At 35.4% G+C, this 19,582-nt stretch overlaps 1 protein-coding gene across 5 annotated transcripts in view; it reads left to right on the top strand.

Annotated features, from left to right (window-relative positions):
* Positions 1-19,582, top strand: part of WRN (WRN RecQ like helicase) — a 148,550-nt gene that overhangs the window by 121,017 nt on the left and 7,951 nt on the right. For 4 of the 5 annotated variants that reach the window (XM_053578458.1, XM_053578459.1, XM_053578457.1 and 1 more), the window contains 5 exons: positions 3,660-3,735; positions 3,944-4,056; positions 5,883-5,997; positions 10,963-11,091; positions 13,458-13,620. In XM_053578458.1, the coding sequence (XP_053434433.1) occupies positions 3,660-3,735; positions 3,944-4,056; positions 5,883-5,997; positions 10,963-11,091; positions 13,458-13,620 (596 nt within the window). Of the gene's footprint in view, positions 1-3,659; positions 3,736-3,943; positions 4,057-5,882; positions 5,998-10,962; positions 11,092-13,457; positions 13,621-19,582 lie in introns of those variants that run through there. The other variant, XR_008377355.1, reaches the window with a different exon arrangement.

Genomic DNA, 19,582 nt, shown 5'->3' with positions numbered 1-19,582 from the left:
AAACTTAATAAATGCATGTGTTCTGGCTGCTCTGCCAACTGGCCTTTCTCCCATCTCCCTCCCTCTCTTCGGGCCTCCCTATTCACTGAGACGCAGGAATATTGAACTTAGGCCGATTAATAACCCTATATTGACCTCTAAGTGTTCAAGTGAAAGGAAGAGTTGTATGTCTCTCATTTTATGTCAAAAGCTAGAAATAATTAAGCTTACTGAGCCAGGCATGTTGTCAAAAGCCGAGACAGGCTGAGAACTAGGCCTTTTACACTAAACTGTTAGCCATATTGTGAGCGCAAAGGAAAAGTTCTTAAAGGAAATGAAAAGTGCTACTTCAGTGAACACATGAATGATTAAGAGTTCTAGTACCAATATGGATGAAGTTTTAGTAGTCTAGGTAGAAGATCAGAGCAGGCACAACATTCCCTTAAGCCAAAGCCTAATTTAGAATAAGGCCCTAACTCTTCAATTCTGTGAAGACTGAGAGAGGTGAGGAAGCTGCAGAAGAAAAATTGGAAGCTAGCAAAGGTTCACGAGGCTTAAGGAAGGAAGCTGTCTCCATAACGTAAAAGTGCACAGTGAATAGCAAATGCTGATGGAGAAGATACAGCAAGTTATCTAGAAGATTTAACTAAGACAATTGATGAAAAGTGGTTATTGTAAACAACAGATTTTCAGTGTCGATGAAACAGCTTTCTATTGGAAGAAAAGCCATCTAGGACTTTCATAGCTAGAGAGGAAAACTCAATGCCTGGCTTCAAAGCATCAAAGGATGGGCTGACTCTCTTGATAGGGGCTAACGTAGCTGGTGACTTTAAATGGAAGCTGGTGATCATTTAACATTCCAAAATCCCGGTGCCCTTAAGTATTATAGTGTTCTAAATCTCTGCAAATAGCAAAGCCTGGCTGTTTATAGCACGATTTATTGAATATTTTAAGTTCATTGTTGATACCTTCCGCTTATAAAATGTTTCCTCTCAAAATATTGCTCATTGACACATGGATCAAGGAGTCTTTCCAACTGTCAAGTCTTCTTATTTAAGAGATATATTTTATAAGGCTGATGCTGCCATAGTGATTCCTTTGATAAATCTGGGCAAAGTCAACTGAAAACCTGGAAAGCATTCACCATTAAAAATATTCATGATTCATGAGAGGAGGTTAAACTATCAACATTAACAGCACTTTGGAAGAAGTTGATTCTGGTTAAAATCAGTTTAGTAATAGACATACTGAGTTTTGGGGATACCTGTGGAATGGTCCAAAAATTAGATTAAATTTAAAGACTTAGTATGCAGAAGTGAGCAGGCTATGTACATCATCGGTAACTATTATTTAAAAATTCATTTAAATTTTCTTCAAATAATCCGTGTACTAGGCTTAAGATGTCAGTTAGTGCTTTGAAGGACACTAGTCCACACATTTCCCAAACACACTTTGTTCTTTTCTATGGCAAAAATCACCCTTGAATCTTCTAGCTGTTTGGTCTGGTATTTGCCTCCTTATTTCTAAATGACATGCTCAGATTACTATTTTTTGACTTAACCAGGATTAGAAATTTTCTGTTGACTTTCTATCATGGTAGATTTCCCCTCGTTCATTCCTCTACCAATGTAATTCTATTAAAAGTTGGTCATATTGGACACAATTATAAGAGAGACTTTACCTAACAAATGCAGTCAGTATAACCTAATTCTTTGTACTCTCAATGAACCCCAAACAATAAAAAAAAAAAAAGTTGGTCATATTTGCCAGGCACAGTAGCTCGCACTGTAGTCCTGGCACTCAGTGGGAGGCTGAGGCAGGTAGACTGCTTGAGCTCAGGAGTTTAAGACCAGCCTGAGCAAGAGTGAGACCCCCGTCTCTACTAAAAATAGAAAAACTGAGGCAAGAGGATCGCTTGAGCCCAAGAATTTGAGGTTGCTGTGAGCTATGACGCCATGGTACTCTACTGAGGGTGACCAAAGTGAGACTCTTTCTCAAAAAGGAAAAACATTTATTTTTTGGTGTTCATAATTTTTTTTCTTTTGCTTGTTTTTTACTAATTTTTCTTTTCTCCCATTTCAGTATCTCTGTTTCTAACTCTTGGCAAATTCCTTGACTTTTTATTCCCTCCCATTTAGTAAAATTTTATTTTTAGTTATCAAATTTTTAATTTCTCTTTCTTGTTCTCTTCTTGTTTCTGTATGAATGTATAACAGTCTTGTTTTGTGGATACAGTATCTTTGCTTAGATCTGATGATACTCAGTTATTTTATATCTCTATCTTTGCTTGTATCTCTGATGATACTCATCGTCCTCTTCTGTGTACTAGTAATATTCATAAGTAAAATGTTTTTCTATTAAACTTTTTCTGCATATATTTCTGCCTCAGGGATATTTACCCCAAATTTTGCTGATATATAATGTAACAAAATTTCTTGGTGAAATAATTTAAAATACTATTTTTATAGTAGTACATTAATATAGATTTCTTTAAATACTAAGATAAAGATTAATATACGTAGATAACTTCAAAAAAGTTTATTACTGATTCTTTGAGGTAGAGTTATCTTTCCTTGGGTTTTAAGTATACTTACTTTAATGATAAGATTTGACAGCTATGAAAATGAAATTTTACTTTATACTGTAGTTTATGAATTCTTACTAGCAGACAAATTAATATAAACATTTCCTTAGTACCAAACACATTTTCCTTTATGCCCTCAAGAATTGAGAAGTCACTTGAATTTGACATCTTTTATATAAGCTATTTTATACTATTTCATTTTGTAACTTTCTCCATTTATAATTAATTAACAAGAAATGGCTCTTGTAGAAATTGGTTTTCTATCTAGTTTGCTTCCTAGGACCATTCATTCCATGATGTTTGCTAATTGGGTGTTTTTCCTCCTTGTGAGGAATCAAAAACAAAATGACTGATTTATTTTATTTATTTATTTTTTTTTTTTGTAGAGACAGAGTCTCACTGTACCGCCCTCGGGTAGAGTGCCGTGGCGTCACACGGCTCACAGCAACCTCTAACTCTTGGGCCTACGTGATTCTCTTGCCTCAGCCTCCCGAGTAGCTGGGACTACAGGCGCCTGCCACAACACCCGGCTATTTTTTTGTTGCAGTTTGGCTGGGGCTGGGTCCGAACCCGTCACCCTCGGCATATGGGGCCGGCGCCCTACTCACTGAGCCACAGGCGCCGCCCGATTTATTTTATTTTTTTGTTTTATTTTGAAGAAAATTCTAAATAACTTAACTAATGGTGCCCACCAACCCAAAATCAGTGACATTATAGCAAGAATTAAAGATTATAACCCAGTATGTTAAAAAACTATAAAACTAGTGGTTTTTAAAAATGTTATTATTGGTATGGAGATTAAGCAGTACTTTCTTTCAAAGCATTTAGTTGAGGAGCAGAATGAGAAAAATACTCTGTAAACACATCAGTTTTGTGATGAGCAGTTTTTACTTTGCCATGATAATGAATGTATTTGATCCAAGATGTTTAAAATTTAGACCATTGTTACTTAAACATTAAATAAATTACCTTACTGATACTGTGAAGAATACATGTTAGTAATGCATGGAAAGATATTCTCATTTTGTAGATGAAATAGGAAGTAAACTAGCAAAAAATAAATCTCTTATTATTTATTTTCTTTTCAATATTTTAGTATCATGGTACAGTCACCAGAAAAATCTTACACTTCCACAGAACCTGTTATTTCAGCTCAAGAGCAGGAGACTCAGGTATGGCTTTTTAAAAGGGTAATTAGCATATGAGGGATTAGTGACAATTCTCTGCCTGTTCAAAATTCTGTTGTCAGTATCTGAAAAAGTCTGAGGTAGAGTTCAGATTATATTTATCTGAGGGGACAATGTGGTATCTGAACATCTAGAAGTAAAGGATTGGATCTAAGAACACTTTTAAAGTCTTGTTTCTTTGTTTTTTGTTCAGACTGTGTTATATGCCAAATTGGTCGAAGCTAGACAGAAGCAGGCCAGTGAAATGGATATTCCTCCAGCCGTGCTGGCAACAAACAAGGTGCTGGTGGATATGGCCAGAATGAGGTGCTCTGCAGTGTTTGTATACATTCTGTTTTCTGCTAACATGGTCACTTACGAAATGGGTCATTAAGTTGATACCATGTCCATCCTTCAGCTGTCACCTGTGTGAGGTGGCTTCCAAATCTCTCGTGCTGCCGTGCTCATCTCTATGCTGAGTGTCAACCCCACGTTTCTACGTCCATGAAAACCAGCTCTGTTTTCAGCAAGCACATTCAATATATACGTGAAATCTCACTTCATACCTGCAGCCCACCCAACGCCCAGATCTTTTCTTTTTGAGTCTCTATTTTTGTTCGTCCTGCCATCACATTCCTGATCGGAGGTTCCTGCTGTTTAACACGTCTCATATTTTCGCTCTGATATGTAGCCCCTTCTCCCTCGTGTGTCTATCCCTCCTCCTCTTTAGTGATGTGTGTTTGTTCAGACCATTTCCCCCTGGCCTGGTGTAAAAGCCTCTTCACTGCTCACTACTCCTTCACTCTGTTAACATCTGATATTAGTCTTCCTTTATCATGAAACGGTTTCACATTGTTTTAGCTTCTTTAGCTTAGAATTCAAGGCCTTCTATTTATGGACTTAAATTTACTTTTCCATCTAAGTCACAGAATTTGCAATAGTTTCGTTTACCATTGTTGAAGACCCTTTTGGCCCCTCCATGTTTTTCTTTGCAGTGTCTTCCTTGTTTCCCAGATTTCCTCAGAACTCCTCTTAAGAAATCCTTTAAGGTCTAGCTTCATTACTGTTTCCTCCAAGAAGCCTTCCATGGTCTTAGCAGCAGAGTAAATCCTTTCTCTTGAATTAATAAAAGACCTTTAGATGAATTCTAAAGATGCTGCTATGACATTTATCACATAATGCTGTATTTCACTTTTTTGTAATAATTCATGTGGTAAACATGTATTATTATATCTTTTAGATTTTAAACTCTCTGCATAAAGATCTTAGTTCCTTATGTGCTTGTGTCTCCCACAGCACCTGGCATAATTCCTAATAAACACTAGATGGTCGTTAAATATTTATAAACAATTATTTTCAAAGAATAGTTGTTGGTAATTATATTCTTTCTTTTGAAAATTGTTTCTGCTAATTGTATGCTTCTTTTTAAAAAATCATTTCTATCCCTAAATTTCATCCAGTAGATGTTATTTCAGTGCAGACTATTCTAGTGATATTACACAGTGTTTGTATCTTACAATAATTATGTTAAATATAAGTATTCTAAGATGTTCCTTGATCTTGTCTGAACATTTAAGTATAAAGTAATCATTAGTTTGGTGGATTTTTAGAAAGAAGACATCATATAGTCTCTAGATTTTGTGTGCAATAAAGAACAATAAGAAATACTGAGCTAAAAGCCAGAAGCATAGTTAGCAGGGTTACTATTATAGGTAACTACTTTGTAGGAAAAAATAATAAATGAGACTTTCTTCTGAGGGTTTCTTAGCCTCTTAGTGTTCCCCAGTTGGAGCCCCATAGTTTTCTTTTTCATTTCTATAAAGTAATAAAAATGAATAACTAATAGAGTGGAACATTTTACTTTAGTTTGTTCTTTTATGATAATGGCCGGTTTAACAGTTAATACCGTGCTTTTGTGGTGAAGGAGGCAGTAGTGTTTTTATTCATAAATTGTTAAAACAGCAAATCTTTGAATGGTGGAAAGCAAAGAAAGAAATTGTAAAACTTGATTACTTATATTGTATATTGGTTTGGTTGTTGGGAAAAATATGCATTTATTGAGGTTGAGTTTCAGTACGAAGCTGAACATCAGCTATTTTGCTAGAATGATACTGTTTCAGTTGTTTTTAGACTTTTTTTTTTTTCTTAAACAGACCAACTACAGTTGAAAATCTTAAAAAGATTGATGGTGTATCTGAAGGTAAAGCTGCTATGTTGACCTCTCTGTTGGAAGTCATCAAACATTTCTGCCAACTAAGTAGTGTTCAGGTAAAATACTGTGGTTTGCAGGAGCTCTTAGAGAATAAGCATTTTGGGACCATTTCAAAAGCAACATTTTCTCCCTTTATTATTTGCATTTCCATACTAGATGCTTAGAAGATGAATTCAGATCGTTTTTACAATCAATCTGTTGTGAAGACATGTCAGTTACCTATTTTGAAAGATGATACTAATGGAGTTGTGAAGGCTGCTCATGTCTTTCTATTAATGTTTCATTGGGAGATTTTCTTTTTAATTTTGAATGAAGGCCAGGTGTGGTGGCTAACGCCTGTAATCCCAGAACTTTGGGAGGTTGAGGCAGGATGATAGCTCACTAGGAGTTTGAGACCAGCCTCGGTGACATAGTGAGATCTCTTCTCTAAAAAGGCTTTTTTAAAAATTAACTGGGGGAAAAAAAAGAAAAATTAACTAGGCAAGGAGGCTTGAGGATCATTTGAGCTATGATTGTGCCACTACACTCTAGCCTGGGCAACAGAATTGAGACCCTATCTCACCAAAAAAAAAAAGGATTTGAGTACTGAATTTTTGGTTGATAAACTCCAACTTTTACTTTCCAATGCGGTTGCTAGAAATTAAAGATGTAAAGTTAACCTAACTATCAGTTGCTAAGGAGCTCATCCACTTTTTCTTATTTTTTGGCATATTGTCTGATTAGTCTCCCCTTCCCATAATGCTGTCTTTTGATGTTATATAGATTTCATGTTACTTTCTTCTGCCTTAATAGCATTTCCGTTTTTAGCATTTCCTTAATAGCATTTTCTTGCCCCACCATAAACCACTATTTGCATAAGGATTGTTTGGATTTTTCTTTGAACTACGTGTAGACTCTATAGCATTTCCTTAATAGCATTTTCTTGCCCCACCATAAACCACTATTTGCATAAGGATTGTTTGGATTTTTCTTTGAACTACATGTAGACTCTATGCTGTGTACTGCAGCACAGAAGGTGAGGCAGTGTGTGGTCATGGAAAACTGCTGGACTCAGTCAAGGAATCAGGATCTGGGTTTGCCTCTGTATAGTTTACCTGGGAAGCCTCGACATCTTTAAATTCTTTGGGTCTCCAATTCAGTAGAAATGGTACAATAAAAATGATGCTTCTGTTCCAAAGTCAAGGAAACAATGATGACATTAGAAAGATAAAAGACATGAGATGCTATAAAAAGTTGGAAGAGTTAAATGTGTTCAAGGGAGTATTATGGGATTGCTTTTTACTTCGAAGAACTTACTATGCACAGTTGCATCTTGCTTTAGAAAAATCCTCGTTAAGTAGAAAATCTTTCTGCTTTTTGTATATAGCATTTCTCTCTTTTGTTATAGACTATCTTTGGCAACTTTTTTTTTTTTTTTTTTTTTTTTTTTTTTTTTTTGGTTTTTGGCCGAGACTGGGTTTGAACCCACCACCTCCAGCATATAGGACTGGTGCCCTATCCCTTTGAGCCACAGGCACTGCCCTATCTTTGGCAACTTTAAGTTTTCTTTTTTATACTTTTATGCAAGACATTATGTGACAATTCCTTGTATTCCATATGGATATTTTGAAAATGAAATTACAGTGTCCTTAATGATTTGATAAAGGGTACCGTACCTACCAGCAGTAATTTGAGTAAGTTCCCTCTGTCTGCACATTGGATGGTAGTATCTTCTTTCATAAACGAGAGATATTATTTAATAAGGAATAAATTGTCCTTCCTAACTGCCTTTTGGAGAGGAAGCTGAAGTAGGGCAAAAGATAAAGATGTCCTATAGGATAGGTATGGAAACCTTTATGAACCTTCTACATAGAGAAAATGACTGCTGAATTCTTTGATTAGGGATTATGCCTGGATTATTCTGCAGATTGAAACCATTTATTATAGTAGAGAAATTAATAAACATTAATGTCCGTTAAGCCAGTTTTGTTATTTACCGGCTTCATTGGCTTTTAATATATTTTTAAAATTTTTGAAGTAAAATATAAATACTATCATAATACAATAAAAAGTTAAAAATATGGTAACAAGGGTATTAAACCTATTGAGATGGCTGTTTAGGAAAAATATACTAAAATAATTATACAGAAATATGTTTTAGGGAAATTATGTTTTTAAAGTTTCTGTGGTTTCTTCTCTGAGTTATATTGCCAAATCTATAAAGATTTTAGGATTTATGGGGCAAAAAGATATTATGTATAAATGTGCAACTAAAGGATTTAGGAATATCCAAAATACTTAGGAAACTAATCCAAAGTCATCTGAAGATGGCAGGACTAGAATGTGATTCTAGTGAACAAAAACCTAATCAGATCATATTCCATGTAGACCAAAGACTATGTAAACATGTATCCCATAAATATATATAGATACTATGTTATCAATTGAAAAAATTCAAGGATAGGGGAGTTGGTGAATGTGTAAGGCTATTGATGAAACAAAATAGGTTATAAATGACAATTATTAAAATGGGGTCATCCATTCACGGGGGCTTATTTTACCATTCTCTTGACTTTGGAGTATGTTTGATAGTTCCCACAGTAAAACTTAATAAAAACATTTAAAAAAGACTAACAGAATGGTCAGTTATAGAAATGCATGAATAGGAAAGGTATAAGGATAAAAGTAGGCAGAGCTTACCTAAGCTTTCTCATCTGTATTCAGGTGAGAATACATTTTGACTAACTACATTTAAGTATGTATTATAGTTCAATTGGCAAGGAGAATGCCTTAACTGACCTTTGTAATTAAGAGGCGACTTAAGACACTACCAGAAATTCCCTTGTTATATTCCAAGCTTGCTAAACAACTTTCAGGTAAGCTGGCTTCCCATGTAATCTTCCATAGGACAGAACACACTGGCTGGGCCAAGTGAAACTTCCCAGTTACATGCCTCACTAGAAATTAATGAGTTTGGTTTCCAGTATATACACTTACATTTACTTACACAACCAAGTTCACAGAGATGAATAATACAAATTTACTTCCCCAAACACAGCTACTCTGGAATAAGATTAATCAGACTTGCGAGATTACAAGGGTTAGACCATGGCAAATGCCACTGTGGGGACCAGACTAGGCAGCAAGGTAGGCTTCCTCAGAAAATCCCCATTCTGTCTTGAGGTATACCTTCTAAAAACTGCAAATTGCAGCCATTCTGAAGCTAAAACCAGGCTCTGTTTCCTTAAGAACTGTACTATACACTCAGAACACTAGGGTTATTTGATTGAAGTTGTCTTTGGTGTTGATATGAGAGGAGAGCTCTGAGGTTCTTCCATATGCAAAATGAAGTCCTGCAGAAGGTTTGGAAAACACATTTTTTTGGCCGGGGCTGGTTTGAACCCCCCACCCCCAGTATATGGGGCCAGTGCCCTACTCCTTTGGGCCACAGGCGCTGCCCCGGAAAACACATTTTATTGTTTTGGGTCAATGATTCAAATTCTGAAATTGGGCATCATGCACATAACATGGGAAAAGGAAAACAGAAACATTTGTATTTTTCACCAAGCAGTAAATAAATGTTCAACTAATAATGTTTTATATTGAACAAATACAAATAGAATAGAATATGCAAATAGAAAGTGTATTTCTTCCTCAAAGATAAGCTTGTAAATATTCTTCCTTAGGTATCTATGTGTAATATAGTAGAGCATATGTTAAGTAGCCATATCAAAATGATGCCAATATCGTTCATCAAGAGACTCGGCTCTTTAAATTATTAAATTAGTTTGTTAACAGGTTTTATTATGACTGTAGCGTGCTGTTTCAATCTACTTTTTATGTCTAGTTAAAAAATAATTGTTTCTGAGACTCTGTACAAAAAAAAATAATAATAATTGTTTCTTTACCTTTTTTCCAGGTTTTAAAAATATTCCATTATTCATGAATCTTATTTTTCATTCCTTCCCCATTTTTTCTTTTTACTGTCTCTTAACCATATTTAAAATTTCATAAATTTCATAAATAATACTTAAAGTTTAGAGCTCTAGTTTAAAAGTGTTAGGCCAGGCGTGGTGGCTCATGCCTGTAAGCCCAGCTCTTGGGAGGCTGAGGCAGGTGGATTGCTGGAGTTTAGAGGTTCGAGACTAGCCTGAGCCAGAGTGAGACCTCATCTCTAAAAATAGCAGGGTGTTGTGGTGAGTGCCCTGCTACTCGGGAGGCAGGGGCAAGGGAATCGCTTGAATCCAACAGTTTGAGGCTGCCGCGAGCTAAGACACCGGGGAACTCTACCAGGGACGACAAAGTGAGGCTCTGTTTCAAATAAAACAAAACAAAAATAAAAAATCTTTATCTTTTAACATCTTATATACATAAATGCAGTGTTATAATCTGTTTTCTTGTGATATATTAGCAGAATTTGTGATTATAATACCTAAATTTCAATATAGATTCAATTTATTTATTCATTTATTCAATTTTCTCTTTGAGGGTATTCTGTGCTAGAGTACAGTGGTCCAATTATAGTTCCCTGTAACCTCAAATTTCTGGGCTCAAGTGATCCCTCTGTTTGACTCTCCTGAGTAGCTGGGACTACAGGTGTAAACCACCTTGCATAACTAATTAAAAATTTTTTTTTCTTACACCCTGGGTCTCACTGTATTGCCCAGCCTGGTCTCAAACTCCTGGCCTCAAATGATCCCAGGTGCTCCCAAAGTGCTAGAATTATAGAGATTTGAGCCATTGCATCTGGCCTATAGCTACTTTTTTAATTCCTTCTTACTAGCTAAAGAGAAGACAAGGAAATGTTTTTCACTATAAATATTTTATTGAAATTATGTTTTCTAGCATTATTTTACCTTTTAAATTAATACATTAAAAAAAACCCAGTTGTATTTAGAGCTCCCCATAAAAAGAGAATTCTTTAACTCGTAGTGAGAGGTTTTACTTGTGCTATTTTTTGTCCCTCGTGATTGGTGATCATATTTATATTCTTTCATTATATTCATACTGTTGATTATTTGTCTATACTTAAACTTATCTAGACAGACCTCTTTTCAAGTATAAAACCTCAAGAAGAGCAGAAGAAAATTCTGGTAGCAGAAAAGAAATACTCACTTCCACATTCTGTGGTCATCACTTACTCTTTATTCCAAGAAAAGAAGATGTCTTTGGTAAGTGTTACTTTCAAGTTACAGGGAATTTTTTAGTTTTCTAAGCTTTTGTTTTATCTTTTTAATACTAACGCTGTAACGTGGGATCAGTTTCTTCTAATCCTAAAGTGAATCACATTTTATCTTTAAAAGAAAATGTTGTTTTCTCTTTCTGTTACTCCTCCTTCTGTCAGTTAGGCAATAGCAGGAAGTCCAGTTTGGCCATGATCGAGCTACAGAGGCTGTTTCAGGGGTGCCGAGAAACACATTTATAACTCAGGGATGTTACTGCAGGCATAGTTTAGAACGCAATTTTTAAAAACGGCACTAATAGTTAAAATACTATTAGTATCTGTAATGTTAAGAAACAATCTTGAAGATACATTAAGTTAAAAAGGAAGGTACAAAGCTGTGTGAAAAATAAATGTAAATGTACGTGTGTGTGTCTGTATAGAAACATGCTTATATATTCACCTCTTCATGTATGTATGTAAAAAATACATACAGTATCTTTGGAAGGAGATCCAAAACACTGGAAATAAGTTTGTAAAAACTTGATTTTTCATTCGTATCATCTAGTTCTAATTTTTTTTTTTAACCATGCCTGATGGTCTTTGAAAAATATCTAATTACTATAAAAAAGCCAAACTTAATGTTTCTTCATTGTACTAACATAAATCCTTAAGGTTGTTGAGTTTTTTTATAATCAAAAGAGAAAAGTATATCTTCATGGAATAGGGACACAGTATGAAGCTTCCATCTAAAGTTAACTGATGTGAATTCTCATCTTCTGTGTCATCAAATTGATTTGGAACAGGTTATGTGGTCCCGTACCAGCCTTGTCTGTCTTTTGTGCCCTCATTCATGTGGTTACATTACATACTCTTTATTCAGATAAGACCCCTAAATATAAGAATAAACAGGCCATAGCTTATCTTACTTATGGAATGAATGTTCTAATTAGATAGTCAAGTTTCTTTAAATTCCTTACCAAGGCCATTAAGTCCAACCCCCAAATAATTCCGTGTTGCTATTTTTGAAGTAAAACATGATAGGAATTTTAAGTTCAGTCTCTTATATAAGAGTGGTAACTTACATGTATATTTTAAAAATGCCTGTGCATACATAATTTGACCATGCATGTATGGTAGAGCTAAATAGAGTTACTAAGAAAATTTGGTAGTGGCTCCAAATTTTCTGAATACGGCCATAAATATTCACATATTATACACATATTGTATATTCATGTGAAGAATGTATATCTTCACATATTAATTCACATAAATATTCACGTATTATATATGTATGGCATATTCATGTTTAAGATGTGAAGAATGTATATCTTCATTGTATATTTTGGTACTATTTGGTTGTATTTTATTGTATAGTATGATGCTGTAATTATCTGTACCTCCTGGGAGTTTGAGAGGGTCTTGCCACTTAACCACAGAACTAAACATGCCTAAGGACTAATTAATCAGGAGAATAATACAGTTAGTGATGGTAATTTGATTCCTGGTATCAAATAACCCTGGCGTTACACACACATGGTGCACACTTTCTGGTAGAAAAGAATAGGCAATTAATGAAAGCAACTTAAAACCTGCATTTGAAGGATTGAAATATAGCTTTAAATGCTATTCTGTGAAAGTATCATTCATGTAAATACAGTCTAAATTTAGACTTTCAAAATGTAGTGAAAGCAAGCCTCCTGAAATCAGTTAGAGCTGAGTGACTCAGCTGAGTGTTGAAAAGAATGTTTTACCTAAAACATAAAATGTACTGGGAGTCACATTTGTATAAAAAGCTGCATAAATATGTAGCACTATCCTAAATTTAAACAATTCATGTTAAGTTCAATAGTAGGAAAATGGTCATGGCCCTTGTGAAATTGTAGTTTTTGTTATTTTGTGAATAGAGCTGATTTAAACACTTGTTATAGTCTTCTCAAGAACTTCAAGAATGCATCTGGAGCCTGTGTTATCATAAGCATTTTAGGATTTGCTTTCCTGTAACCAAAGCACCGTGTGTATTTCAAGTATAGAGAATATCGGATTACGGTTTACTGTGTTTTCAAAAGGTTGTGACAGCTATTAGACTTACACAGAAAGACTTCTCTCTGCCACTAATTGCTTTTTAAAGTGAATAATTAAAGATAGATAAAGATTGAATTTAATTAAGTTTATAATGTGAGTAATTCTGAAGAAATTGTTAAAATGAAAAATGTAAGTGAACATTTAGTTCATGGTTTATTTCTCAGTGAACATTTACTACCTGAACATTTTGGGTATTTTTTTTCAATGAAGTACAGTGAAAAATAATTTTTTTTACAGTGGAGATATAAAAAAAAAAAAGACTCACTGGTTCTTTTGCTGTTATTTCTCTAGAATAAGATAGCTGAGAACAGGATTCTGCCTCTCCCGGCAGTTGGCATGCATTTGTTCCACGCAGTGAAGGCTGGATACCCCCTAGATTTGGAGCGAGCTGGACTTACTCCAGAGGTTCAGAAGGTTATTGCTGACGTTATCCGAAACCCTCCCGTCAACTCAGGTGATAAGTGGCCCTCCTCTGCAGCCTTAATGACTTGGGTCATTGAACCAAGATAAAGTAAACAAGCAGCGCTCTCATATTTTTCAACTGCCTTGATCCTTTATGCTGTTATGAAAACCTTATTATGGTAATCTGGTTTATTGTTTTAGAAAAACAGTCTTTCTTCCCATTGTCACTCAGAGGAAGTGATACCGAGAAATTATTTTTCTTTTCAGCTTCAGATAACAACTTTGAAACTCATTCAAAAACACTGCACTTTAATTCTTTTCTAATTTCTACCCAATCACTCGCAGAGAACACCTTTTTTTCCTCCATGTTATTCCCAGTACCTGACTCTGACTTTTTCCCTAAATCTTTGAGTCCTCGTCAAGTAGCCTTTCTATTCATCATAGTCAGTGGTACCAATCACTGTGACACGGAAGAGACAACTGAAGTTCTGTGGGGCCCTTGTGGAAGGATTTCCTCTTGTCACTTTGCTGCAGAACCTCAACTGTGCTCAAGGAAGTTAAGCCCTTCCCATTGCTCTGCAGAATGTTTTAAATTATGATTCATTTTTTTTTTCTTTTTTTTTTACAAAAGTAAAGATGAGGTACATCAGAGGATTTCCCTCCTCAGTGTAGAAATACAAAATTTGGTGTCTTATAACTCAATAAATCTGATAAATTTCTCTAGACTTGTAGGATAGCGCAGTGACCATTCAGTAAGCCTAGTCTCCAAAGCTGCAGTTAAAAAAGTACTTGTTATGGTTCGGCGCTTGTAGCACAGTGTTTACGTCGCCGGCCCCATACACCAATGCTGACGGTTTCGAAGCTGGCCTGGGCCTGCTAAACAAAGACAACTGCAACAACACAGAAAAGTAGCCAGGCATTGTGGTGGGCGCCTGTAGTCCCAGCTACTTGGGAGTCTGAGGCAAGAGAATCACTTAAGCCCAACAGTTTGAGGTTGCTGTGAGCTGTGATGCCATGGCATGCTACCAAGGGCAACATAATGAGAATCTGTCTCAAAAAAAAAAAAATTGTTCCTACCTCAAATTGTTTCCTACTTGGGAACATCTATACAGTTTCCCCAAGAATTTAGAAGTAAGGAAAGTAAGATTACTTTCCAAAAGCACAATCAATACTGTGTATAATTGACCAGAAAAAATAAGTTGCTGTAATGAAAGCAGTCTTTCTAGTTTTGAGCAAGACTGGACTGCAGGTGTAATGAATGGACACCTCCCCCACTTCCATTGACGTTCAGTGGAAGCACTGGGAAGGAGACAGGGAGGCAGGTTTGGGTAGGGCGAGGGGGGCGGTGGCCAGTAACGTTTCATGCATGTTAAGGGCCTACTGATACATTATGTCAACACCGTTCCTGTTAAAGGCGATAACATTCTCAACAGCTAATTTTGCTTCTGTATCATTTGGAGCTCTCTGGATATAATTTGGTTTCACATGTAGATCTGTGTATAAGGAAAGCATGCAGCGGTCATGCTGATTGGAGTGTTTATTTACCTACAGGATGCTTGTGAATTCATAATTGTAAGTAAATAAGTTGCCATTTTGTGAACTTGGTTAATATGGATCTGCTAAAGTTAAATGAGGTTTCTAAATTTGAAAACCTCAGGGCCGGGTGGCGCCTGTGGCTCAGTGGGTAGGGCGCCAGTCCCATATGCCGGAGGTGGCGGGTTCAAACCCAGCCCCGGCCAAAAAAAAAAAAAGCCACAAAAAAAAAAACCTCAGGGCCAAGTCCTGGACTAAGTGATAGAATATCCCAGGCAATGTATTAAGTCATCTTGTGAGAAAGGTAGCCAGCTCTCTTGGTCACATTCCAATCTATCAAACTTAAGAAATGAACCCAGAGGGAAGAAAATAGTAATTACTTTGTAGGATTAGAATTAAGGGTTGTCTAAACCTCTGTTTTTCCAATACAAAATTAGATCGTGTTTTAGGGAAGCCAAAGACCCAAATGCTTTGATTTTAATCCAGAATTGAGCTGGCGCCTATGTTTCAGTGGGTAGGGTGCCAGCCCCATATATTGACCTGGCCATGGCCAAACTGCAACAAAAAATTGCTGGGTGTTGTCGTGGGCGCCTGTAGTCCCAGCTACTCGGGAGGCTGAAGCCAGAGAATCGCCTGAGCCCAGGAGTTGGAGGTTGCTGTGAGCTGTGGCACCCTGGCACTCTACCAAGGATGACAAAGTGAGACTCTGTCTCTAAAAATAATAATAATAATGTTAATCCAGAATTATTTTTTCCTTGATAAATGTATTATCTCTCAGGTCTTAAATAAATTTGTGTCTTTTGACATGATATTAAATAGTAGGCAATATTCCCTGAGTTTGTGCATTTTTTTTTTCTATTGACAATTATTTTTGCTGTCATTTGACTGCCTTCTTTAAATCTTGAAGATCGATGGTATCCGTGTAGTCAGCAAGAGCAAAGGCTTTGGCAGCAGAAGGATCTTTGTTCAGATCTTGGTTCTACCATTTCATTACTATGTTACTTTCAACAAATTACACAATCTCCCTAAGCCTCAGTTTCCTCATTACTAAAGTTGGGAGAGATAATATTTACTCTCTTACAGAATTGTGAGCAATACAATCCTGCATTGCTTAACAGTGGGAATATGTTCTGAGAAATACGTATGTTAGACAATTTCATCATTATGCAAATGTAGATGATGTAGCCTGCTGTACACAGACTTTATGAACATGTAAATACTGCACACTTAGGCTATACTAAATTTATCAAAAAAAGTTATTTAGTGTACACCGGGTCCGGATCATCAGTATCACTGTCTTCCACCTCCGCATCTTGTTCCACCAGAAGGTCTTGGGAGGCAGTAACACGTCTGGCACTGTCATCTCCAGTGATAACAATGCCTTCTTCTGGTAAACCCTCTGAAGGCCCAGCCTGGGCTGTTTTATAGTTAACTGTTTCTTTTTTTTCTTTAATGAGTAGTAGTGTACTCGAAAATAACAATAAAAAGTGTAGTTCAGTAAACACAAACTAATAGTGAAGTCATTTATTCTCGTTATCAAGTATTATGGACTGTACGCAGTTTAATAGTGTGTGCTTTGCTTTTGCATGTTCTGGCAGAGCAGTGGGTTTGTTACACCAGCGTTATACCAACGTGAAAGTGATGCTACGCCCTGCAGTGCTAAGATGTCACTTGCTGATAGGAATTTTTCAGCTCCATTATAATCTTATGGGGCACTGTCATATAAATGGTCTTTCATTGACCCAAATGTCATTATACAGCACATGAGTGTAAATTAGTAACTGTAAAAGAAAGCCTGGGCACATAAGTAGTTAGTAAATGGTGGTGGTGAATATGACGGGTGATGACTAAAGAAGTAGATGGTAAGTCAGATTCGATGGCATCTTAAAAATCCCTCTAAACATGATTACTTTTATACTCTATCCTTTTTTATTCACTAAATTAAGAATATATGAAAAAGTGACGTTCATAAATAAGGATATAAGAAGGAAATTTCTAAAATCTGAATTTTATAGAAATATACAACTTTACGATTTCAGGCACATTACAGTGACACCCGTGAGAGTGTGTGTGTGTATGTGTGTATGTGTACTAAAGAATTTTTGGACAGAAATATTCGTGAATGATGTAAATGAATGTTTCAGTCTCTACGTATTATTGGTAGGGGAAAATGATAAAGGAACATTTAGGATTATATTATTCAGCCAAGTATTGACAGTATCTATTTTATTTGGCTGTGACAAAAATTTGCAGTAGTGTTAATTTGGTTTCTAAATCGTGTAGTCATAAAATTATGGAAATTTAGATTTGGAAAAGAAATTGGAAATCATTAAATTTTCCTTTTCCTCCTGCCACCCTGTTTCAGGATAGGAATTGAGGCCTAGAGAGGTGGAAAATTGTTTTAATGTCACGTCTAAGATTAATGATGAGCAGGTTTTTCTGTTTATTATACCATGTTAGGGGTGGTGCCTGTGGCTCAGTGAGTAGGGTGCCGGCCCCATATGCCAAGGGTGGCAGGTTTGGACCCAGCCCCGGCCAAACTGCAACAGAAAAATAGCCGGGCGTTGTGGCGCGCGCCTGTAGTCCCAGCTGCTCGGGAGGCTGAGGCAAGAGAATCACGTAAGCCCAAGAGTTAGAGGTTGCTGTGAGCCGTGTGACGCCACGGCACTCTACCCGAGGGCAGTACAGTGAGACTCTGTCTCTACAAAAAAAAATAAAAATAAAAAAATAAAATAAAAATAAAAATTATTATACCATGTTAAAGTCACACTGTCAACCAACTTAAAAGAAAGAAATATTCAGTTTCTAATACTGACATAGGATTTAGGTGTATAAACCCAACTTAATAAGTGGAATCAATTAACTTATATTCAGTTTAATATCTTTGTATATCTAATGTCCTTAAATATTCTTTATCATATTTAGTACCATCTATTTTCTGAGTTTAGCAATTTCAATTTCTGATGTTAGATAACTTTTAATTGTGTCTTAAGAACTATTAAAATCAAGCAGAATATATAAACATGAAAAATTCTTTATTAGAAATTTGAATTTATTTGAACAACCTGATTCAACAGGTATCAGGGAGGTCAGAGAACACATATGGTTTTAGTGACAAATTAGTGAGACATTTATCTTCCACAAAGAGCACAGCATTAAATAGAAGAATGACAGAGAACAGTTTAAGTATACTTGTTAAATACTCATTTCATCTTTTTAATACACTGTATGTAGACTGCACATATTATATAAAAAAGCATATTTTTATAGCCTACTTTCAAAGCCAAAATAGAAATTAAGAAGGTTGTGATAAGTATGAGCTCTAACTTTTACTTCTTTTGATCATGCATTTATTGTCTCTAAGACATCATTTATTGATACGAAGTTTTGCTTTTGGATTCAAATAGAATACTGCTTATTTTGTTACTGGAGGAAATACTGAGTTATAAATAATAAAAAGAAATGAAGATAGACATACTACATTAATTATTCAGATGTTATTTTCATATTTTATTTAACTGTAGCCAATCACATAATTCAGTGTTTTAATGAACGAGTTTGATTGAGATCTAAATTTTGTACAGTCCTTGAGAAATGTCCTATATTTTATTAATGACATAATCTTTACTTAAAAACAGAGTAATTGTGAATTGAGAAGACATGTCTATTTTCATACCACCATATTTGTTAAGTAGGTTTTGTCCTTGCAATTCTTAATATTTAAAGGAGTTCTGTACCTTCGTATTCTTTTATTTTTTTCCATGTTTATATAACTTTAAACTTGTTTTATAGAGTTGAGATTCTAACTGTGCTTAATAATCAATCCAGCAAGGCATTAAATGAGGTGCCTAGTTAATATTTTTGATATTTCATTCTTCATGTGTGTGTAACTGGAAAATTCAGAATGGCTTCCAAGAGACCTGCTGTGAATGTAGGGGCAATATGATCTTCAGAGCACTGAAGGAGTGCAGCCAATGTTATTAATTCTCCCACACTTATGTACCTGGGAAGATAGAGCAGAAGATGTACTTTTAATGCCACTTATTTATGTGTATAATGCAAGATTAATGAGTTGGTTAGGGTATGGGAAAATTTACATAGTATTTCTATCCAGTAGAAATACAATATGAGCTACATGTGAAATTTAAAATTTTCTAGTAGCCACATTAAAAAGTAAACTAATGTAATTAATTTTGATAGTACAAATTAACCCAAAATGTTCAAAATTTTATCATTTCGACATATCAATATAAAAATTAATAGGACATTGTAGTACTTTTTCTGTAATAAGTCTTTGAAATCAGGCATATATTTTACATTTACAGCATATCTGCTGATGTTAAACTTAAAGTGAAAATAGTTGATCTATATTTAGCTTTCATAAGATTTACATTGGAACAAAGTAGATCAATATACTCAAGTTGTTCCTAACATATTAATATTTAAATTTTTCTGGTGATGCAGTCAAATGCTATCAGATT

Source organism: Nycticebus coucang, chromosome 24 (genome assembly GCF_027406575.1).
Source record: "Nycticebus coucang isolate mNycCou1 chromosome 24, mNycCou1.pri, whole genome shotgun sequence".
NCBI lineage: Eukaryota > Metazoa > Chordata > Mammalia > Primates > Lorisidae > Nycticebus > Nycticebus coucang.
The sequence above is the reverse complement of the archived record's forward strand: the minus strand, read 5'-3'. Positions and strand labels throughout refer to the sequence as shown.